This window comes from Pseudorasbora parva, chromosome 11, assembly GCF_024679245.1.
Source record: "Pseudorasbora parva isolate DD20220531a chromosome 11, ASM2467924v1, whole genome shotgun sequence".
NCBI lineage: Eukaryota > Metazoa > Chordata > Actinopteri > Cypriniformes > Gobionidae > Pseudorasbora > Pseudorasbora parva.
In genome coordinates this window covers 1,330,504-1,356,623 of record NC_090182.1, presented here as the reverse complement: position 1 = coordinate 1,356,623, position 26,120 = coordinate 1,330,504, and the positions used below count along the sequence as shown (strand labels likewise).

Below are 26,120 nucleotides of genomic sequence, written 5' to 3'. Positions count from 1 at the left end.
CACACAGCATCACACATCAGCTGCAGCATTATCAGCATCACACATTAGCCGCAGCATTATCAGCATCACACATCATCACCACACATCAATCAGCCGCAGCATTATCAGCATCACACATTAGCCGCAGCATTATCAGCATCACACATTAGCCGCAGCATTATCAGCATCACACATCATCATCACCACACATCAATCAGCCGCAGCATTATCAGCATCACACATTCTGCAGCATTATCAGCATCACACATTAGCCGCAGCATTATCAGCATCACACATCATCATCACCACACATCAATCAGCCGCAGCATTATCAGCATCACACATTAGCCGCAGCATTATCAGCATCACACATTAGCCGCAGCATTATCAGCATCACACATCATCATCACCACACATCAATCAGCCGCAGCATTATCAGCATCACACATTCTGCAGCATCATCACACATCATCAGCACACACACCACAGCATCACATAGTTATCATAGTTATCGGTAAAATCCACTATCGGTCGACCTCTAATCATCATCACCACACGGCTGCAGTCTTGTGTTGAGCTTCATCAGCAACACGTTACTCTCAAACATCGTCATTGTGCTTTAATACTGGACACACACACACACACACACACACACACACACACACACACACACACACACACACACACAGCTTGGGTCTGGGGTTCACAGCTCCTTCAGGAATACTCACTGGACGATGAGTGGTTTGGTGTCGAAGGTGAAAGGTCGCAGCAGGAGGCCGGAGATGGCGTGATGCTTGGCTCTGGATTTCAACACCAGCCCTTTATCTCCGGGCAGTTTAGTGTTCTGCATCTCCTCAACCTCCCATTTACCTGCACACACACACATACACAGTTAGCTCACCATCATCACACACAAATACACACCCCTCACCATCACACACACGCGCTGTTACCTCACCATCACACACACATACGCTGTTACCTCACCATCACACACACACACACACACGGTTACCTCACCATCAAACACACACACAGCACTCACCACACACACACCCCTGACCACTAGGGCTGTGTATTGCCAAGACTCTGGCGATACGATACGTATCACGATAAAGGGGTTACGATACGATATATTGCAATATATTGCGATATTGTAAGAGAGGCAATATATTGCAATATTTCTTTTTTGTGTGTTTTTGTTTTTTATAATTTAAAAGAATAAAGAACACAACCATAAGCCTAAAACACGAGACAAAGTATTTTATTTAATTAATACAGTATCAGTTATAACACTAATCATATGCAATGTGCAATCTAAGTTAAGGGGAATGTAAAGTTACTGCAGGATTCTTTGTGTATATGTTTTAAAGGTTCACAGTATAGCAGTGGCTATTTAACAACAGAAAGTGCAGTCCATTTCATGACTGAATGACTGTTTGTTTTATATTTAACACAGTAGCCCCGATCACACAGAACGCGTTTTTGCAGCGAGAAGCCTTTTTTGAATGGATTTCGGTTGGCAGAGAGTGTTATGCGCGCTGGGCGCCTCGCGTTTCTGAAGGAGCGCTCCGAGCGCATGAAGTTGAAAAAAAGTCAACTCTGAGCAGAAAAGCGCGCAACATCATCGCGCTTATGTTCTGTTGTCCAATCGAATGAATGAAGAGACGGGCCTTCCGTTGTGTTGACCGTTACATTGATTTGACTGACAGTACAGGTGATTCGGGGGTCGCCTAGAAACATTAAAGCGCACTGCTCATTTCTGAATGAGAAAACGCCGACCAAAAAAGGGAGTGCAGTGCGCCTCGCGTTTTCGAACCTGAAAAACGCGTTCTGTGTGATCGGACCCTAAAGCTGTTTTCTATAAAGCAGTCTATTGTATAAAGTGCTATTTCAGGTAACGTTACTGAGCTGCAGAGCTGGTGCATCCATATCCACATCGCTATGATCTTTCGTTCTCCTGCCACCGCTGTCAGTTTTGGAGTGTGTTTATTTTGTTACTGAGAGGAAAGCGTGCAGGACATTCTATCGAAACGCTTCTCAGCAGCGCGGGTGACATCAGGATGTTAAGCGAGCTCTGTTTCAATGTGTTTCCCGAGGATTAGATTATAACTTGGCCTATTTTGCAAACAAAATGATTCTTGTTGATTTCCTTAGTGGCTTCTTTATAGCTGAAGCCAACATGAGTCCACACTTCAGCTCTGTATACTGCAAGAGCGGAATAATTCTATCGTCTTGAGAGCTGGGTTTGCTAATCTAAACACTAGTGATGCACTTTCACCTTGCGCTTCTCCGGCTCCGCGTCAGTTATGCGTTCTGAGATAACACTGCCATCTAGCGGTTGGGTGTTATACAGTCTGTGCTTTAAACCGAACACAAAGCCACGAATCTTGGATGTAAATAAATAAATATATAAATATCGATATAGCGTTTTTGAGAATCGATACAATATCGCCAAACATAATATCGCGATATTCACGTGTATCGATATTTTCTTACACCCCTACTGACCACCATCATCACACACACACACACGCTGTTACCTCACCATCATCACACACACACACACGCTGTTACCTCACCATCATCACACACACACGCTGTTAGCTCACCATCATCACACACACACGCTGTTACCTCACCATTATCACACACCCACGCTGTTACCTCACCATCATCACACACACACACACACGCTGTTACCTCACCATCATCACACACACCCACGCTGTTACCTCACCATCATCACACACACACACACACGCTGTTACCTCACCATTATCACACACACACGCGGTTACCTCACCATCATCACACACACACACGCTGTTACCTCACCATCATCACACACACACACGCTGTTACCTCACCATCATCACACACACCCCTCACCATCATCACACACACACACACACGCTGTTACCTCACCATCATCACACACACCCCTCACCATCATCACACACACCCCTCACCATCACCACACACACACGCTGTTATCTCACCATCATCACACACCCCTCACCATCATCACACACACACACTGTTCACTCACCATCATCACACCCCCCTCACCATCATCACACACACACACACACACACACACGCTGTTCTCTCACCATCATCACACACCCACGCTGTTATCTCACCATCATCACACACCCCTCACCATCATCACACACCCACGCTGTTATCTCACCATCATCACACACCCCTCACCATCATCACACACCCACGCTGTTATCTCACCATCATCACACACCCCTCACCATCATCACACACACACACACACACTGTTCTCTCACCATCATCACACCCCTCACCATCATCACACACACACACTGTTCTCTCACCATCATCACACACACACACTGTTATCTCACCATCATCACACACCCCTCACCATCATCACACACCCACGCTGTTATCTCACCATCATCACACACCCCTCACCATCATCACACACACACACACTGTTCTCTCACCATCATCACACCCCTCACCATCATCACACACACACACTGTTCTCTCACCATCATCACACACACACACTGTTCTCTCACCATCATCACACACACTGTTCTCTCACCATCATCACACACCCCTCACCATCATCACACACCCACGCTGTTATCTCACCATCATCACACACCCCTCACCATCATCACACACACACGCTGTTATCTCACCATCATCACACACCCCTCACCATCATCACACACACACACTGTTATCTCACCATCATCACACACCCCTCACCATCATCACACACACACACACTGTTCTCTCACCATCATCACACACACACACCCACGCTGTTATCTCACCATCATCACACACCCCTCACCATCATCACACACCCACGCTGTTATCTCACCATCATCACACACCCCTCACCATCATCACACACACACGCTGTTATCTCACCATCATCACACACCCCTCACCAGCATCACAAACACACACACACACACACGCTGTTATCTCACCATCATCACACACCCCTCACCATCATCACACACCCCTCACCATCATCACACACCCCTCACCATCATCACACACCCACGCTGTTATCTCACCATCATCACACACCCCTCACCATCATCACACACCCCTCACCATCATCACACACCCCTCACCATCATCACACACCCCTCACCATCATCACACACCCACGCTGTTATCTCACCATCATCACACACCCACGCTGTTATCTCACCATCATCACACACCCCTCACCATCATCACACACCCACGCTGTTATCTCACCATCATCACACACCCCTCACCATCATCACACACCCACGCTGTTATCTCACCATCATCACACACCCCTCACCATCATCACACACACCCACGCTGTTATCTCACCATCATCACACACCCCTCACCATCATCACACACACCCACGCTGTTATCTCACCATCATCACACACCCCTCACCATCATCACACACACACGCTGTTAGCTCACCATCATCACACACACACACGCTGTTATCTCACCATCATCACACACCCCTCACCATCATCACACACACCCACGCTGTTATCTCACCATCATCACACACCCCTCACCATCATCACACACCCACGCTGTTAGCTCACCATCATCACACACACACGCTGTTAGCTCACCATCATCACACACACACGCTGTTATCTCACCATCATCACACACCCCTCACCATCATCACACACACACGCTGTTATCTCACCATCATCACACACCCCTCACCATCATCACACACACATGCTGAACTCACCATCATCACACACCCCTCACCATCATCACACACACACACACACACTGTTCTCTCACCATCATCACACACCCACGCTGTTATCTCACCATCATCACACACCCACGCTGTTATCTCACCATCATCACACACCCCTCACCATCATCACACACCCACGCTGTTATCTCACCATCATCACACACCCCTCACCATCATCACACACACCCACGCTGTTATCTCACCATCATCACACACCCCTCACCATCATCACACACACACGCTGTTAGCTCACCATCATCACACACACACACGCTGTTATCTCACCATCATCACACACCCCTCACCATCATCACACACACCCACGCTGTTATCTCACCATCATCACACACCCCTCACCATCATCACACACCCACGCTGTTAGCTCACCATCATCACACACACACGCTGTTAGCTCACCATCATCACACACACACGCTGTTATCTCACCATCATCACACACCCCTCACCATCATCACACACACACGCTGTTATCTCACCATCATCACACACCCCTCACCATCATCACACACACATGCTGAACTCACCATCATCACACACCCCTCACCATCATCACACACACACACACACACACACGCTGAACTCACCATCATACTTTGCGATTTCCTCATCAATGCCTTCCTTCTTGGCCTCAGATAAAACCCACCTATGAGGAAAACATTCATCAGTTCAGGGAAGTGCTTTAAACCCAGGCTCCTCACACACACACACACACACACACACACACACACACACACACACACACACACACACACACACACACACAGTCAAATCAGATATATTTCCCTTCAGTGCTTCAGACTCTTATTCTCCAAGAAATGTATACTTTTATAATGCAGCTGTGCTAAATAAATGTGTTACGGTTGTTAAAACATTCTGTTACAAAATGTTACAAAAAATGCTCCTCTATAAAAATAAAACACACTGATAATGATCATAAATGTGTCAGAAATCGTTTCATACGAGGATTAATGATCAAAACACTTATGATCATTATTATTAGTGATTCTTTGATGAATATGAAGTTTAAAAGAGCAGTATTTATCTGAAATGGAAGCAGTTTCAACATTTCTCTACCGTTCAAAAGTATTGTAAGAATTCATTTATTTATTTATTTTGGGAAAGAACTTAAAAAAATGAATACATTTATTCATCAAAGACGCAGTAAGTGGATCAGACGTTTATAATGTTGCAGAAGATTTATATTTCAGATAAATGCTGTTGTGTTGAACTTTATATTCATCAAAGAATCCTGTTTTCCACATCACTGACGGTGTTGATCATCAGATCCTCACATGAGAATGATGAGTGAAGGATCATGAGGAGGAATGAGGATAAACTCAGGAGGAAAGCACACGCTACTGTATACTCACACACACAACAGATGATCTACTGGAGGAATATTACTGAGAATGATGGTCATCTTACCCCTGAAGTGTTCCTTTATCAAATGATTCGGCAAAATAGTGTTCTCCCATCGGCTCCGGCGCTTTATACGTCACCTGAAATGAAGAGGTTTGGGGAAGAGGTCAGCTCTGACGCTGCGGGTTATATTCAACAGATCAGTGAGGATCTGGAGACATCAGAGTGTTAATGAATGATAATAAACATGAGCCTTAAAGGGTTAGTTCAGCCAGAAGTGTGCATTGTGTGATTAATTCCTCCTGTGGTTGGCCAGCCGTCAGTCCTCCGCTCATCTTCACACACAGATGAAGATATTAGTGTTGAAATCCGATGGCTCAGAAAGGCCTTCATTGACACCAATGTCATTTCCTCTCTCAAGACCCATAAAGGCACTAAAGACGTCGTTACAAAGCCCATCTCACTACAGCGGCTCTACAATCATTGATGAAGAGGCCAGAATAGAGTTAGTGCGCAAAAAACACTAAATAACGACTTATATAGTGATGGCCGATTTCAGAACAAAGCTTCGAACCGTTATGAGTCAGTGAATCGATTCATGATTCGAACCGTTATGAGTCAGTGAATCGATTCAAGATTCGGATCGCGAGTCAAACTGCTGAAATCACGAGACTTTGGCGATCTGAATCATGAATCAATTGACTCTGAGGATTGATCACAAACGCGGAAGAGAAGCCAATGCTGAATAAAGTCGTAGTTTTGGTTATTTTTGGACCCAAATGTATTTTGGATGCTTCAAGAGACTCTAATTAACCCACTGATGTCTCATATGGACTACTGTGATGATGTTTTTATTCCCTTTCTGGACATGGACAGTATAGTGTGCATACACTTGCATACGCTCTCGGACTAAATATAAAATATCTTAAACTGTGTGTGAAGATGAACGGAGGTCTGACGGGTGTGGAGCGACATTAGGGGGAGGAGTTAATGACAGACATTTCATTTTTGGCTGAACTAACCCTTTAAGAGAAAAACTTCAGGCGTTGTATGCAACCGGACACTGGCCCTTTAAGTGACTCGATCACTGATTGGCAGATCACCTCGACCAATCAGAGGCAAGCTCAGTTGTATTACCGTGGGAACCGGGGCTGGAGTGGGTGTGGCCAGCTCCTCTTCCTCCACATCTTCCTCCTGCATGTCGTCGATGGCATCTTCCACATCCATCTCCATCTCCTCCTGCTGCGCTCTCACACCAGCCCCGAGGAGCGCACACACACACAGCAGCGCCACACACAACCGCATCTTCAGCTCCATAGTCTACACACACACACACACACAGACAGGAGGCAAGAGTTAGACAATCGAATCAATCCAAGCTCTACAGATCACACATCATCATAGATGAGGGGAAGCAGAAGAACTCCTCCTGCAGAAACACTGCTCTGTGTGTGTGTGTGTGTGTGTGTGTGTGTGTGTGTGGTGGATATGATGCCACCCCAGGGTCCCCATGACTGCAGCATCAGCCCCTTCTCTTTAATCAGATTTACCCCAATGAGATTACACACACACACACACACACACACACACACAACCTGTGAGAGCAGACACACACACACAAAACAACCTGCGCACACACACGCACAACAACCTTTGCATGCACACACACACAGTCACAACCTGTACACACACACATACACAAAACCAACCTATGCACACTCAAAGCCTGTGCACACACACCCCTTTGTAACGAAGCGTCACTTCTGCCAGGAAGTGTGTGTGTGTTGTGCTGGATAAAGCAGTGGCTCCTCAGCTTAAGCGTCCTCTGGTGTGAGTGAACAGAAGCTCATGATTATATCAGAAGACCCACAGCCCTGCTCTGTCTCCAGTGTGTGTGTGTGTGTGTGTGTGTGTGTGTGGTCAGACCGTTCCTCAGGTGTGTATCTAACCCTTCAGCAGGCTGGTGTTAATGAGCTTAACACACTCAGGATTACTGCGACTGAACCAGCGGTGCCAACAGCGTCTGATAGCAACACATCACCACGGCAGCCCACACACAACACACACTCCAGCCTCACAAACACAACACGCCGCTCCTGACACACACACACACACACACACACACTCCAGCCTCACAAACACAACACACCGCTCCTGACACACACACACTCCAGCCTCACAAACACAACACACCGCTCCTGACACACACAACACACACTCCAGCCTCACAAACACAACACACCGCTCCTGACACACACAACACACACTCCAGCCTCACAAACACAACACACCGCTCCTGACACACACACACACACACACACTCTTCTGGGTTTATCTGAACTAACTCTGCACTCCACCAGCCCATACTGGCATCTCACAGGCACCTGAACAAGTGTGTGTTAAAAGGGTCTCACTTTTACTCAGATATAAAACAATGTTTATTACCATAATACCATTACAATCTATATACATTAATGTGACGCATTTGAGTGAACGATTCACTGACTCACTCATTAAGACTCACGTTTCATGACTGGATGAATCAGTGTTTTTGAACGAATCTCTCGAGTGAATGATTCAGTGACTCTCGTCTCCACCGACGGATATAACATGTAATTGCTTTATTTGAAGTGTCAAATTTCTTTCTAAAGGTTATTTCCAGTTTTCTACTGTAGATAGCAGTGTTTATATCCAAATTTATATCGCAGATAATATGAATGATTGTAAGACAGAAATAATGATGCTTTGTGGTTGAAAAGACGTGTGTGACGTGTGTGTGTGACGAGGAACACTGGCGGGTTAAACCTCACTGAACCGAACCGAGACATTGGCTTGAGGCTGATGCTGAAGAGCAGGACGTGTGTGTGTGTGTGTGTGTGTGTGTGTGTGGAGTGGGGGTCACAGGATTCAGTCCTGACCCATCTGTTGCTCATCTGTGGGGGTAGAGCGATCACACACACACACACACACACACACACACACACACACACACACACACACACACACACACACAGCACTAAAGCTAATCTGAACTGAACAGGAGCATCTGAGCTGAACCAACGCAAGACGTCAGCAAAACTATCAGGCACAGACACACACACACACACACACACACACACACACACACACACACAAGCATCTGAACACCTGTGGAATGAACACTGGGAGGATTACTGGTGAAATGGGAGTCAGTCAGTGGCTAAAAGGAAAGGTTGAGGATAGGGCTGGGCGATAAAACGATAACGATAATTATCACGATATCATTTTCCTCGATAAAACGATAACAACAGGTCGATAAATTCTCGATATAATGCTTACGCGCTATGCGTAATGCTGCGCATGCGTATTGCAGACCGGGCGTCTGGGTGCTGCACGCGGTAATGTTTACAGTCTGTGGCTGACAGGCTTGGAGGATCGGAGATAAGTGGAGCGATAAAAATGAGCAATAGTGAAGAAAATGCAGCGCTCACGGCCAGCTCGGGGGACACAGATATCGTTGACAAGTTAGTTCGCTCAACTTCAGTGGTTTGGAGATATTTTAGCGATCCCATCCGACATAAAACAGAGCGACGTGCGTGGACTGCTTATCATAGGTTCACGTTCAACACACAGAATTTAATTATTAAATTATCTTGTTTCTTCAAAGTCCTTCCATATAACATGCAGCCCAACACAGCGGTGAATCTACATTAACTACATTCACACACCGGCTTATTACCTTGTTAGCTGTAGTGGGTGACTTATTTACAACAGGCTAACGCTACCAAACTATAATCACTAAAACATCGGATTTGTACATCGCTATCATAATTGTTTGTCTTTGGTGATGTGTTAATGACTCCGCATCGCCTGTATCAAAAGAGAAATAATGTCATCTGGTGTTTAAAATGAATAAAATAGACTAGACAGCCCTTACTGGAGATCCACAAATACTGAACTCTGCTCTCTCCCGACCAGCCCACTGTCGGTGAGGTGTGTTTGTGTGTGTGTGTCGGTGAGATGCACGGTGGACCAATCCACTGTGAGGCAAGAGAAGGGGCCTCAAAATGTCTTAAAACGCTTTTTTTTTGACCGATTGCGTGCTTAGTGTTTTACTTACACAATTAAATATATAAACGCTCAATATTGCATTATTTGTTCTGTTTCAGCTGCGAAAATCGTTCACAGCAGAACCGCAACGCGTCTCACAACAACGTGTGTAAATGAACGATTCATTGTTTGAATGAATCGTTTGAATGAACGACTCAATGACTCGCTCATTAAGACGGCCACCTGCTGCCACCTACTGGTGGTTTAATTTGATCTTTAAACATACTTTCCAACATGTCTTATTTGTCTATTCAAAACTACAAATCTCAAAACATTATTTAATGCTGTTGTAATTTTTCAGTGTAAATTATTTAATTTGGTTGGTAACAGCCCTTATAGTGTTTTATTTTAATTAAATGTATTGATCAAAATTACAAATATAAAATGAAACATGAAGCTTAGCCTATATTCAATAAGATTAAGGGAAAATGCCCTTTATAAAAGGTGAAAATATCACAAATTTCAAATAATTCAATAAAAATAAAAACCACAAATATGCAGATTTAAATATGTCAAAGCTGAGTGAACACTGGTGAGAATATTGCTTCAGAATAAATTATATTTACAACACACAAACACACACACACACACACACACACACACATTTCCGGACAAGCTAATTTTTTTACTTGGACAAGCTTGAACGATGTACTTGTTCCAAGGACAAGCACATGAACATGCTTAATGTCAAGCCCTGTATAATGATATATTATTGATATAAAGTGTTGAGTAAAAAAATGCTGGCCACAGTTAAGATTTTAATAAATAAATCTACCTCAGTTTAAATAAATTGTTCACTTGTTTGGGAAGTGTTTGTCATGTTTTGACAATAAAGGATAGTTTAAAACCACAGCTAACTGTCTGTTTTCTACATATTTCACTCATGAGCAAAAATATGCCTTTAAACTTTAAAGAAATAAAGATTTTACATTTATCGTGATATTTATCGATATCGACTGATATGCTAAATTATATCGTGATAATTTTTTTGGGCCATATCGCCCAGCCCTAGTTGAGGACGGGAATATTCTCTTATCATTACTGAAAGACTCACAGCACAGCTTTCTTCTCCAGAAGACCTTCTCGAGGACTGAGGAATGCACTCATATTAAATGTGACCGATAACTCGTTACATTTGAAAGCCCACATATTGGCCGATAAATCTCAAGCCAAATGATTATAATTGAGAGCCTGAGTCTCACACACGTCCCACAATACTCTCATTATAATGTTATGTATTCGACATGACGGATCTGAACTGTGTTTTCCTTTTCTAAAGTGATGTGTCACTCATACTGTCAGCGATTCAAAGCCCTCATGACGAACAGCTCATCTGAAGAGCCTCAGCGAAGGAAATAATACATTACTCACGCTCATCGCTCACTCACTTCTCCGAGTTAAACATGTGCTCCTCCGGAAAAAAGCTGATCTTATTTTTAATATAAATTATTCTGAAGTAATATTCTCACTCAATCCGCTTTGACATGTTTAAATCTGCATATTTGTGACATTTTTATCTTCTATAAAGGGCATTTTCGCCCTAATCTTATTAAATAAAGGCTATGAATCAGGTTTCATTTATTATATATTCATATATTCTTAAATTTGATCTATACATTAAATAAAAATAAAACACTATAGGGCTGTTACCAATCAAATTAAATAATTAACACTAAATAATGACAACTGCATTAATGTTATGAGATTTGTATTTTTGAATAAACAAATAAATGTTGGAAAGTGTTTAAACATGAAACTAAACCACCAGTAGGTGGCAGCAGGTGAGTCATAATGAGTGAGTCATTGAGTCGATTCATCCAAACGATTCTTTCAAACGGCTGATTCACTCAAGAATGAGGCAGTCGTTTATGAACAGGTTGTTGAATCTTTGATTCAACTGATTCATTCAAACACTGAATTGTTCAGTAACACACACACACACACACACACACACACACACACACACACACACACACACACACACACACACACACACACACAGTTGCTGTGAGATGCGTTACAGTTCTGCTGTGATATTTTCGCTGCTGAAATAGATCCAAAACAGTCAATATTGCGTCTAAAATGTAAGTGACTAAATGTTCATTAGTAGTTTATGGAGCTGTCGTATGAAATCAGTGTCGTTTTCAGTCGTGATGGTGTTCAGGAAAACACACTCTTGGCTGTGTGATGTTGTTTAACTGGATCATATGTTATATAATATGTGTTACGGGGGGGAATGTGCAGAAATGGATCTGGCTCCTGCAGATTAATCATCTAATATGAGCTGGTGAATTATCCGGAGACGAGCGAGCGGTTCCTCAGGCTCTGGACCGACTCCACCCTGACCTGATTAACAAACCTCTGCGACTGAGAGAAGAAGACATCCGACATGGCCGCTCTAACTGACAGAGTGCCGCTTCAGATCCAGTTAGCTCTGCTGATTGAACACATCTGCTCCATTAGAGCGGGCAGAACCGCACAGATCCGGCTTATCCACCCGCCCTCGCTGGACACGGGTCTAGATAACCACCGCCCGCCCGCAGACACTACAGCGCTGAGCAAGGCCCATATACAGCAGGGCCAGCGATATGCAAACGCCATCATATCACGATCACTCGACTCTCTTTATACATCTGAGACTTTAGTAGAGTTACATTAATAACAGTGGGTAAGAGTCTCTTATTCTCCTGTTTAGGACTCAAAACAGGCCCTGGTAATTAATAAATAAACACACATACGGACACTTGATGATTATTAGATGATTATTTGATAGATTTTACTTTTATTAAAACATTTGCAATGTGTTTGTAAAAGGTGCTTTATGCATGTTTTTGTTGCTAAATTTAACAGTTTTGATCTGTTCTGTTTTGTATTATTTCATCTTTGTTATTAAGAATAAAAATAATAGGACGAAGACGACACAAATGCAATAAACACTGCATGAATTAAATACACACTGATGAAGGTTATTCAGCGAGAGCAGGGAGTGATTTTGTCTTTTGTTGTTTGATGATCATTAATGACAGACGGCAGCAGGTTTATTAGGCTACTGTCACTTTAAGAGCGAACGAACGGATCTAATACACCGATACACATGTCAACTGTTTAAAGGCACAAAATGTACGATTTTTTTAATTCTTTATCCCAAATGTTTCCAAGAATGTTTAAATCCAGAGAAATCAGTGATTTTAACCAGGACACGGCCCGTGTGTGTGTGTGTGTGTCGCCTATCAGTGACATCATCACCGCAGTGTTATTGTGCAGTAACCATGGCAACACTATCGCCGCTTTAATATCGGATGTGTGTTATTAGACACTGTTTGGATCATTGATGGACAGAAACTAATGATTGATCTCCAGCTCAGCACAGTTAGTCTTATTGATTAAATCTGCTGTTGGTGATTTACCGCTCAGAGTGCCGTGTGTTACCGCCTAATATGATCTCGCTATTAGCGTCTCATAGCAGCATTATAACATCACTTTAACACACTCACGTGTGTGTGAGATAAAACAGCGCTGCGTTACACACACACACACGAGCAGAAGCGGAAGTGCTCGCGGCAGAATGAAAGCTCCGCCCACTCAAGAGTCAAGACACGCCTCTGTGCTGAATAATTACATACTGTGCCTTTAACATATAAACGACTGTTTTATGACAATCTTCTGTGTATATGACAGTTTAAACACAATAAGACGACGCTATAGAGGACTCAGCTCAGTACTCACACACTTTTAGCGTCCACACGAATGAAACGTTTAACTTGCAAGGCTTTAAAGCGCATGCCTTAAAGGTGCAGTGTGTAATAGTTATGAGGACCTACTGACAGAAATGTCAATATAGGCTTATATTATGAGCCGTTATGCATTTATTACCTTAGAGTGAGCCGTTTCTATCAACACACACCACGGGTTCCTTACAGTGAAGCCGCCATTTTGTGCCGCAATGTTTCTACGGTGGCCCTAAAGGGACAAACTTCTCTACAGAGTGTTAGCTGCTGTCTGCTGTCTCAGACGCCCACATGTGTCCTGTGTGGGCCACCGTAGTGTCTCTGTGTGCCTGAAAGGGAGGGGTGAGCTGCTAAACTTACACACTGCACCTTTAAGGCTAACTCAAGACGCGATCAGCATATTTCCACTTATTCTGCGATACTATACAGGCCGGATGTAGATAATATTGGTTGATTATAACCAAAGCGATTGCCTGGAGTATGTGTCGGTCCAAACGGGGGTACCTCGGCACCCAACGGCGCACACACACACACACACTCTTCCAGACACAGGGTTAAGCCTCTTTACACTCGGCTGGGCTTGAGTTGATGGGGGGAAGGTACCACAGTCCTTCTACACACACAACCTTCCCAGAATGCACCAGTGACTCAATGCCTCGAAGGAGGATTCAAGCCGTAAAAAGTGAATAGATAAAGCCCTGTAGATAATTTGCATGACCGGCTCACAGAGGAACACTGTTAAACTTGACAATGGCATCGTTTTGGTTAAACATAAAGGTCAAAGGTGTGAGGGCATGTTAACAAGGGGTCAGGAGAATCATTTTCCTGCAGGGATGAACTGCCTCCTTTAAACTCGAGGAAATAAGAAGACGTTATGCTTTAATCTCCAAGCAAATGCCAGAGTATGTTGACCTTTACCTTCGCTCTTGAAGGCCGGAAGTGACGGTTTAACTGACATGTGCAGCTCTAGTTCAGCCGGTTTTATTCCAGAAACATCCATTCATAACCTCAAAATGAAAGCAAAAACGAGTGTCGAGTGACATGCGAGCCCTGTGTGCGATGTGAACTGGCTGTTTATTTACACATTTATATTCACAAGCGTGTCATCTCCATGTAAAGATGAATTAAACCGCACATATGATGATTTAAAGCGCACAGATCTGACTAGCTTTAACTCGGCACGCGTTAGTTTGGCTAACTCCGAACACACACACACACACACACACACACACACGATAATACCATCACATGAAGCGATGGGTTTTGCACATCCTCCGCTTTTATTGACATGACACCTGTATCGATTAGCTTAGCTCAAGCGGCTAGCCTATAGGTCAACGCACATATTCTCCCGTTTATCCGTCATATATCCGCGCTTTACTGCATTGTTAGGGAACTCTACAGATTAGCAGAAAGACACACATGTGTAATAAAGCGATATTTGAGGTGTTATGAACTTACCGTGCTTACTGGTCCAGCTCTATGCCTGCGACTACTGCGCGTCACGTGTGGCTATGGAGGATGAAGCTCCGCACACATGCCCAGCCTCCCGCGCGATCCGATTGGATACTGCGTGACGCCTCGCCACGCCTCTTATGCAATGTCCGATGGTGATTGCTCGTTTTCGCTGTCTGTCACAGACTGTGGTCCCCGCCTCCGACATGCACCTCGTGGACACCGCTGATTGGCCGTGGCGTACGCGGAAACTCACGCTTATTGGATGCTTCCCAACAGAAGTAAAACATGACGGATTTAATTTAAAAATCACATCATGCCTAGTTTATGCGTTATTATTTTTTGCTACGTATGCCTTATCATAAGGGCTATTATTATATTAAGTAATCTATCTGTTACATCTTTAATCTAAATATAGCACATACATGTAAACATGTAAATAATAAGCGTTCGTCTTGCATTATATTATATTTTTTGTGAGTTTGTTTCGCGATCCTTTAGTTTGTAAACTCGCCACAGAATAATACAAAAAGGTAATTGCGACTTTTTTAAAATCTCACTTTTCTCTTAGAATTGCGAGTTATAAAGTCAGAATTGAAAAATGTAAATTCACAAGTGTGAGATAAAGTCATCAAAAAATAAAATAAAATTATAATTATTATATATTTTTTGTGAGTTTGTTTTGCTATTCTTTAAGGAAGCTTGTTTCCGCCACAGAATAGCGTAATCCATCAGAATGGCAAGATATAAATTCACATTTGTGAGATAAAGTCACCAAAAAATAAAATAAATTATAATGATTAGATTTGTAGCAAATATAATGATTTCTGTGCTTTTCTGAGGATGATTATGTGTATAATATTCAGTGAGCCACCTTCATTTTAGCACAAAATCACCATGAACACTTTTGACAAACTAATAATGAATAATCATAATGTATTGAGATTATGTCAGATATGATATATACTAATAATATTATTTATATCCATACAATCCATACATACATATTTCACATAGTTTTAGTGACCACTGACTCCCATTGTATGGATATAAATAATATTATTAATAATAAAAACCATCAAGACAGTTCTCAAAATATCTTCTATGATTCACAGAATAAAGTAAGTTACAGTAAACAATATACATATCTTCATCTCTTAAAGGGACAGATCGCCCCATTTACTCTCCGGCGATTGTTCACGTCTGCCTCTCTTTCTTCTGCAGGACACAAAATAACATGGATCCTGATTTGAAAGCCACATTTCTAGCATCTGTAAAACTTCCATCTTTAAGATATTATGACATTTGGTGAAATGCTGAACAGTTAGTCGATGCGTTCATGAGCTCGAGGCTAGATTATTGTAATGCTCTACTGGGTGGTTGCCCTGCTCGCTTAATAAACAAACTCCAGCTGGTCCATGATAGATAGATAGATAGATAGATAGATAGATAGATAGATAGATAGATAGATAGATAGATAGATAGATAGATAGATAGATAGATAGATAGATAGATAGATAGATAGATTATTGTAATGCTCTACTGGGTGGTTGCCCTGCTCGCTTAATAAACAAACTCCAGCTGGTCCATGATAGATAGATAGATAGATAGATAGATAGATAGATAGATAGATAGATAGATAGATAGATAGATAGATAGATAGATAGATAGATAGATAGATAGATAGATAGATAGATAGATAGATAGATAGATAGATAGATAGATTATTGTAATGCTCTACTGGGTGGTTGCCCTGCTCGCTTAATAAACAAACTCCAGCTGGTCCAAACCGCAGCAGCTCGAGTTCTTACTAGAACCAGGAAGTATGATCGTATTAGTCCAGTTCTGTCAACACTGCACTGGCTCCCTATTAAACATCGCAGACATTTTAAAATCTTGCTTATTCCTCAAAGCACTAAATGGTTTAGCTCCGGTACTTAAGCGAGCTCTTAACACATTATACTCCATCACGTCTACTGCGGTCTCGAAACTCTGGCCAGTTGATCATACCTAGAATATCTAAATCAACTGCAGGCGGTCGATCCTTTTCCTATTTAGCTCCTAAACTCTGGAATAGTCTTCCTAGCATTGTTCGGGAAGCAGACACACTCTGTCAGTTTAAATCTAGACTAAAAACACATCTCTTTACTGTGGCATACACACAGAACATTATCAGTTTCCCGTGAGTTAATGATTGTTATCTGCATTAAGTGTCCCTTTAAGAGCGCTGGTGTGTGTGAGACCGGTTGGGTTAGCCTGTTTACTCTAAACACGTCCTTCTGTGGGGGTTAATCTGAGACACACTGGGCTTGGAGACACAGAGGCCTTCACAGCTACAGAGCTGACTTAGATATGATTTATACAGTTGGTGAAGCCCTTGCAGAGTCATGTGGAAATGTGAATAATTAAAATGCTGGGTTAAAAACAACCCAAGTTGGGTTAAAAATAGACAAACCCAGAAATTGGGTTGTTTGAATGGGTCCATTCACAGGGGTTCAAACAACCCAATTTCTGTGTTTGTCTATTTTTAACCCAACTTGGGTTGTTTTTAACCCAGCAGTTTTTAGATTGTATAACAAGATAAGAGGGATCACACACTGTAAAAACTTATTTAGAAAAAAAGTTTCCTGGTTGCCTTAACATTTTGAGTTAATGATCATTTTTTGAGATTCGACAAAATGATAATAAAATATTATTAACAGATTGTGTGAGCATATTGGGTAACTGTGTGTTTTATTTGTGATGACGCAGCCAGATTGTGCTATTTTCTTGATTTATGACATTTTTTTATGTGGTTCAGATACAATAATATTTTGAGTTTCTATTTATTAAACAAATTTCCTTCATTGTATCAACTCAAATTTTTAATTTCAATAAACAATTTTTTTACACGTGGAAACCCAAGATATTTTTCATTTAGCTCTGTCCTGAATGAGATATCTCACATAAAGACGTCCACGTGTAGTCCACAAGACAACAAACAGCCACATTTATAAAAAGGACTTATATCGATTCTTTATACTGTCATTAGATGATTTGTGTGTGTGTGTGTGTCGTTCCTGATGATCCATAGCTGTGTGTGTGTGTGTGTGTGTGTGTGTGTCGTTCCTGATGATCCACAGCTGTGTGTGTGTGTGTGTGTGTGTCGTTTCTGATGATCCACAGCTGTGTGTGTGTGTGTGTGTGTGTGTGTGTGTGTATGTGTGTGTGTGTGTGTGTGTGTGTGTGTTTTGTGATGGTTGTTCTTGAGTCTTTTGTTTGTCCTGATCAGTTAAACTGACCAACGCTCTCACCGAAACATTCACAGATGCTCCAGAATGAAACACGATGCATTAAGAGCAGAACTAAATTAAAATAAACTCATATTTGAACAAAATAAGACAAATGTGTACATCTTCATCCTGTGCTAAAGTGTTCACCCCCTTCTGGAGCGCCAGTGAGTGTTTGAAGCTTTTTTAAAGTTATGTTTGAGTCCCTCAATTGCCCTCAGATCTCAGAATATCACACACACACACACACACACACACACACACACACACACACACACACACACACACACACAGCCATGGATTATTATCAGGGAACAACACACAGTATTGAGAATCAAGGGTGTGTAAACTTTCGCATAGGGTCATTTTTATAAATTTCATAAATGTTTTGGTCTCGTGGACTCTGTGAACGTCTTTATGTGAGATATCTCGATTAGGACAGTCTTAATATCACGCGTTTTGTGTGATCCCTCTGGTTTTGTTAGAGTTATTGACGGATTCTGCGAGGGGTCCACAACCGTTCCAGCTGTAGCCTACAGTAGGAGATACATCACTGACATCTCCATTTACAGCTCTAGCTCAAACAGTGCTTTGCATCGCTGTCCGCAGAACCGCTCATTAACACTAAAGTCAGGCCTGGACTTTGACTTTATGCAAATCAGCCCAGCGTTACATTTTCATCTGAGGTCATGATGAAGGGTCAGGGAAGGGGACGCGAGTCATGTGACCCTAGAGTCATGTGACCCCAGAGTCATGTGACCCCAGAGTCATGTGAACCCCAAGTCATGCGACCCCCGAGTCATGTGAACCCCAGTGAGCGGCGCTAATGGTGTTCTGCACACACTGTCTCCTCTGAAGAAAGGTCAAACTGGCGCGATCATAGATATATATTATATAGATGCCTCATTCGGCCGTTCCGTGCAGGCACTAATGAGGAATATCTCTCTCTCTCTCTCTCTCTCTCTCTCTCTCTCTCTCTCTCTCTCTCTCTCTCTCTCTCTCTCTCTCTCTCTCTCTCTCTCTCTCTCTCTCTCTCTCTCTCTCTCTCTCTCTCTCTCTCTCTCTCTATATATATATATATATATATATATACATATATCTATGACTGCGCCAGTTTGACCTCACCACACGGAAGTAATAGCGGATGGGAACACTAGATGAGATTCGTCTGATATGATGTAAAAAAATAACACAAACGCTGTTGTGTTTCTCTCACAAACTGATGGTTTTGTGTCTTCAGACATTAGTGTGTCGTCACGAGCAGCAGGGTGTGTGTGTGTGTGTGTGTTGTCTAAGCATGTTTGTTTTGCTCTCATAGAGTTGTTCCCCATTCACATCATTATATGACCGACACACAGCAACGGTTGAGTTAAAATCTTCATTAGTGTTCTCCTGAAGAAACACACACACCTACATGTTGGACACACTGGGGGTCAGCAGATCAACATCACTGGCTCATTATTGGCTGAACTGTCCCTTTAAAGGCGATATGCGTTGACGTCACCATTGTGTTGCATTGGTATATGAAGCTGCCTGAAGTGTACATGGGAAGTAGACTCGCTCCCTCGGTCAAAATCGAGAGCAAGGGTGTGTCCATATATACTTCCCCGAAGTGGAACGCACTTCAAAATGGCGGCGGGGAAGTGTGTGTCTAAAAGTGGAGTGGAACGCAGCACGAGTGGCGGAACGTGTCCTCCAGTGACTGACAGATTAATCCAGCAGATACTGACGTAACTGTGGCACAAAATCCTAAATAAACGGCATCATTTGGTGATATTTTACATATCAGTTAAACACATTAAAGTCAGTAATATAATCGTGTGTGTGTGTGTGTGTGTGTGTGTGTGTGTGTGTGTCAGGTCTGTGTTTGACTGGCATGTGCCACTGAATGTTGTGTAATACGTCACAAACTGCCCATTCTTGGAAAGACACAAAATAAATCTGTCACTATAATAACGCATTTAAGGTGCACTGTGTAAGTTTTGCGTCCACTAGAGGTCGCCTGTTCAAAACAAAGGCGTAGTTTGATGACGGCACGTTTGAGCGCATAATCTTGGGACGTGTTCTTCTCCTCACAGCCGGTGGGATAGGACTCGGGCAGAAATCATGCTGATGGGTGAGGTTATTAACGTTCCTGTCGTGAAGCAGAGCAGGAGCGAGTGTTGAGGAGCTGAGCACGGCTGCTGGAGCGATTGGTAATGAGATGAACAACACACACCTCACGAGCAGCGGGACTTTTATTATGCCACAGTCGCCAGTGATATTTCCTCTTTACCAGTCATGAGTGTGAGGGAACCAAACGGCTCCTCCCGTGATCTCTCTTGAAGCCGATACGGAAGTAATGTAAACTGCAATTCTTCAACTGGCCACTAGGGACAGGCTCCAGTAGGGAGCAGAATCTCATTGAGCCCCATGTTAAAATTCTCAACTTTAAAGCAGAAAAAAACATGTTTACAACCTGAGACAAACTGTCTTTTTTGGTCTATATGGCTAATTTTGACCTTCATGACGACTGTGAGGGGGTGAATTATTTAATAACTCATTCGTTTATGTTTTATAAAGCCTTAAAGTTCTGCATAATTAAGGGCGTGGCCACTTTGAGTGACAGGTGGATTGCCGTTTGTCTGCTGTCTGTTAGTCATCACCTAAGCTCCGCCCACGTCCCGCCTCTTTGCCCATTTCCTGTTATCCGGGAGTGATGTGCGATAACGCTGCTAAGATGGCGACGGCTCGTCTCTACGCTTCAGAACGGCTCTTCAGAGTCCTATGGGTGACGTCACGGACACTACGGCCATATTTATCACAGTCTATGGAGGTAACGCAGCTCTGCTGATCATATCTGAGTGTGATGAGATGATATGACGTTACTCTGTGCGTTCATAAAGTGCTTCTGCAGCATAACATCATAACCGAGGGTAACGCGGATATGATGTCATCGACAGGCCACGCCCTCACACGTCCCGGTTCATTGGGTAAAATAGCAACTTTCACACAATTTACAAATAGTTGGAAACATTTGGGATATCGCAAGAACTCAACTGAACTAAACATATAACACTGGCCTATAGTGGGTTTTGGATAGTTTACTGAAAAAAATCCTACATACTGCACCTTTAACAGTCGTGTCTGTTATGATTCGGATCGCCAGTGTCTCGTGATTTCAGCAGTTTGACACGCGATCCGAATCATGAATCGATTCACTGATTCATAACCGTTTGAATCTTTATTTGAGGATTGAACACAAACGCGGAAGAGAAGCCAATGCTGAATAAAGTCGTAGTTTTTGTTATTTTTGGACCCAAATGTATTTTGGATGCTTCAAGAGACTCTAATTAACCCACTGATGTCTCATATGGACTACTGTGATGATGTTTTTATTCCCTTTCTGGACATGGACAGTATAGTGTGCATACACTTGCATACGCTCTCGGACTAAATATAAAATATCTTAAACTGTTTGGAGGTCTGACGGGTGTGGAGCGACATTAGGGAGAGGAGTTAAAGGGATAGTTCACCCAAAAATGAATTTTCTGGCATCATTTACTCACTCGCAAGTTGTTCCAAACCTGTATGAATTTCTTTCTTCTGCTGAACACAAAGGAAGATATTTGGAAGAATGTTTGTGTTCAAGCAGATCTTGGCCCCCATTGACTACCACAGTAATTTTTTCCCCTACTATGGTAGTCAATGGGGCCCAAAATCTGCTCATATTCAAACATTCTTCCAAATATCTTCCTTTGTGTTCAGCAGAAGAAAAAAATTCATACAGGTTTGGAACAACTTGATGGAGAGTAAATGATGCCAGAATTTTCATTTTTGGGTGAACTAACCCTTCAATATTAAAAGCCACAGATGAGACTCTTGTGCTGGAGATCATCATGTAGAAATAAAGGTTTACAGTAACGGACGCAAGTGTTAGTGCGTTATTATAGTGACCCACGATAGATTTATTGCTTGTCTTTTCTAGAATGGGCAGTTTGTGACGTATTACAGAACATTCAGTGGCACATGCCAGTCAAACACAGACCTGACACACACACACACACACACACACACACACACACACACACACACACACACACACGATTATATTACTGACTTTAATGCGTATGATTAATGCGATTATGCTGTTTATTTAGGATTTTGTGTCACAGTTACGTTAGTATCTGCTCGATTAATCTGTCCGCCACTACTGGAGGACACGTGTCGGTCAGGTGTGTGTCAGTGTCAGTGTGTGTAATGTTGTGTGTGTGTAATGTCACATCAGCTCTTGACTGCGTCACATTAAGGCTAGAAGATGGAAACACACATCGCAAGAAATAACAATCCTCTCTGGAAAGTATTTTGAGGTGACGTACATGTACTTACTATGGTAATAACACACTCAGACACACTCGGGTTCTTTTTTCTTCACAAATCCTGGGTTGAGCATTTTGGGTCATTGTTTTTGATCTGAGTAGAACAAAAACTACCCAAACACTGGGTTGTCACGTCTGACCCGGGATCTGTGTAGGTTTCATTTGATCTATAAATTAGTGCTGTCAAATCAGTTAATCGAAATATCCAAAATAAAAGTTTGTTTGCATAATGTACATTCATGTATACAGTATATATACAAACCAATTACAAAAAAGTTGGGACACTGTACAAATTGTGAATAAAAAAGGAATGCAATAATTTACAAATCTCAAACTTATATATTTTTCACAATAGAACATAGATAACATATCAAATGTTGAAAGTGAGACATTTTGAAATGTCATGCCAAATATCTGCTCATTTTGGATTTCATGAGAGCTACACATTCCAAAAAAGTTGACACAGGTAGCAATAAGAGGCCGGCAAAGTTAAATGGACATTTAGGAACAGCTGGAGGACCAATTAGCAGCTTATTAGGTCGATTGGCAACATGATTGGGTATAAAAGAGCCTCTCAGAGTGGCAGAGTCTCTCAGAAGGCAAGATGGGCAGAGGATCACCAATTCCCCCAATGCTGCGGCAGACAATAGTGGAGCAATATCAGAAAGGAGTTTCTCAGAGAAACACTGCACAGAGTCTGAAGTTATCATCATCTACAGTGCATAATATCATCCAAAGATTCAGAGAATCTGGAACAATCTCTGAGCGTAAGGGTCAAGGGTCAAAACCAAACTGGATGGCCGTGATCTTCAGCCCTTAGACGGCACTGCATCACACACAGGAATGATACTGTAATGGACATCACAACATGGGCTCAGGGATACTTCCAGAAAACATTGGTGAACACAATCCACCGCGCCATTCGCCGTCGCCGGCTAAAACTCTACAGGTCAGAGAAGAAGCCATATCTAAACATGATCCAGAAGCGCAGGCGTTTGCTTTGGGCCAAGGCTCATTTAAAATGGACTGTGGCAAAAGTGGAAAACTGTTCTGAGATCATTGAAGTTCTTTTTGGGAAAACTGGGACGCCATCCGGACTAAAGAGGACAAGGACAACCCAAGCTGTTCTCAGCGCTCAGTCCAGAAGCTGATCTCTGATGGTCTGGGGTTCATGTGTGTGTGTGGCATGGGCAGCTTACACATCTGGAAAGGCCATCAATGCTGAAAGGTCTATCCAAGTTCTAGAGCAACATCTGCTCCATCCAGACGGCGTCTCTTTCAGGGAAGACCTTGCTCTCTCCAACATGACAATGCCAGAGCACACACTGCATCAATTACAGCATCATGGCTGTGTAGAAGAAGGATCCGGCACTGAATGGCCAGCCTGCAGTCCAGATCTTTCACCATTAGAAACATTTGGCGCATCATAAAGAGGAAGATGTGACAAAGAACACCTAAGACAGTTGAGCAACTAGAAGCCTGTATTAGACAAGAATGGGACAACATTTCCTATTCCTAAACTTGAGCAGCTCGTCTCCTCAGTCCCAGACCGTTTGCAGACTGATATAAAAAGAAGAGGGGATGACACACAGTGGGAAACATGGCCTCGGCACAACTTTACTGAGATGTGTTGATGACATGAAACTTTAAATCAGCTTATTTTCCCTTAAAATTATACATTTTCTCAGTTTTAACATTGGATATGCAATCTATGTTGTATTCTGAATAAAATATTGAAATTTGAAACTTTTATTCACAATTTGTACAGTGTCCCGACAATTTTGGAATCAGGTTTGTATTTATATTAAATAGAAATATAGAAATAAAGGAATGATCATGCACGCCGGTGGTTGTGTGGAGTATTTTTTTTTAAAGTTTAGAGGATTGAAGTTCATCCGTAGAAATCAAGTATGAAGTAAAATAATAATCTAGTATTACAGGAAAAATGAATCAACTATGCTGGGTTACAAAACAACCCAATGTGTTCTGTGCTATATTTAGCCAGCTCTTGGGTTGTTTTTGATCCAGTGTTTTTTAAAGTGCAGTAAATTATGTATAATCACTAATCAACTAACCGTAACCCTATAGTAAGTACACATAGATGATGAATCTCAGTACTTATGAGTTAGCACAATGCAACTACACTATAAAAAATGCTGGTTAAAAACAACCCAAGTTGGGTTTGTCCATTTCTAACCCTAACCTAGCATGTTTTAGAGTGTACATCACCTTAAAATAAAGTGTAAGCGAAAATGATGATAATACCCATAAATATGCATCAATGAAATGTTCCGAAGCCTTCCCTCTTGATTTGATTTTAATTATAAGAAGAAGAGATCTGCAGCATACTCTAGATACAATAAACGTTCCTCTTTCCTCATTCCGGACCGACTTTGGAAACACACGCTAGGCCTGTGCACGAACTAACACATATCCAGCACGTGTGTGTACTCGTAATAAATACAATAAATACACACCATTTGGAGTAGCCTAAACAGAAGCTTTTGTCAAACTAGTGAACAACAGAAACTGAACTTTGAAAAATCAAATCTCAAGTAGGAAAATCAAGAAGAGTCCTCATCCCAAAAGCAGCATTAGTTGAATGTCAAAGCGGGCGAGAAGGTCCAGGAAGCCCTTGACAACAGACCAGTGTAATTACAGAAACTCAACCATGGGCTTATATACATATAAATACAGTTTCCAAAAGACCAGCTGGAGCTGTGTGTCTGTGTGTGATTGGCCGTGCCGATCCTCGGCCTGCTGCAGCAGCCTGTGGCCAGCGGATGGCGCTGTCGAGCCGAGATAAAGAGACGTGTGTGTGAGAGCCGTCCTGAACACACACACACACATCAGGAGGTAATTGCTGAACATCAGTCACTCCGCTTTCTTGATGAAGATCTGTCCGGAGAAAAGGCAGAAAACTGCAGTCATCTGTTTACAAATGACATGATATCAATTATTAATAATTCAGGTCTCCAATTGAACACATTCTAGTGACTGATCACATCTAAAAAAATTGTTGGCCAAATTGAATTCCTTTGAATTGAAACAATTTGATTCACAGAAATTCAATTTGGCCAAATGA

General features: G+C 42.4%; 1 protein-coding gene across 2 annotated transcripts in view; it reads right to left on the bottom strand.

Moving 5' to 3' along the window:
* Positions 1-15,508, bottom strand: part of canx (calnexin) — a 35,609-nt gene extending 20,101 nt beyond the window's left edge. For both annotated transcript variants that reach the window (XM_067456749.1, XM_067456750.1), the window contains exons 1-5: positions 15,415-15,508; positions 7,274-7,456; positions 6,203-6,276; positions 5,362-5,420; positions 708-849 (exon numbers count right to left, since the gene is read on the bottom strand). In XM_067456749.1, the coding sequence (XP_067312850.1) occupies positions 708-849; positions 5,362-5,420; positions 6,203-6,276; positions 7,274-7,453 (455 nt within the window). In that variant the 5' untranslated portion in view covers positions 7,454-7,456; positions 15,415-15,508. The remainder of the gene's footprint in view (positions 1-707; positions 850-5,361; positions 5,421-6,202; positions 6,277-7,273; positions 7,457-15,414) is intronic.
* Positions 15,509-26,120: the final 10,612 nt, after the last annotated feature.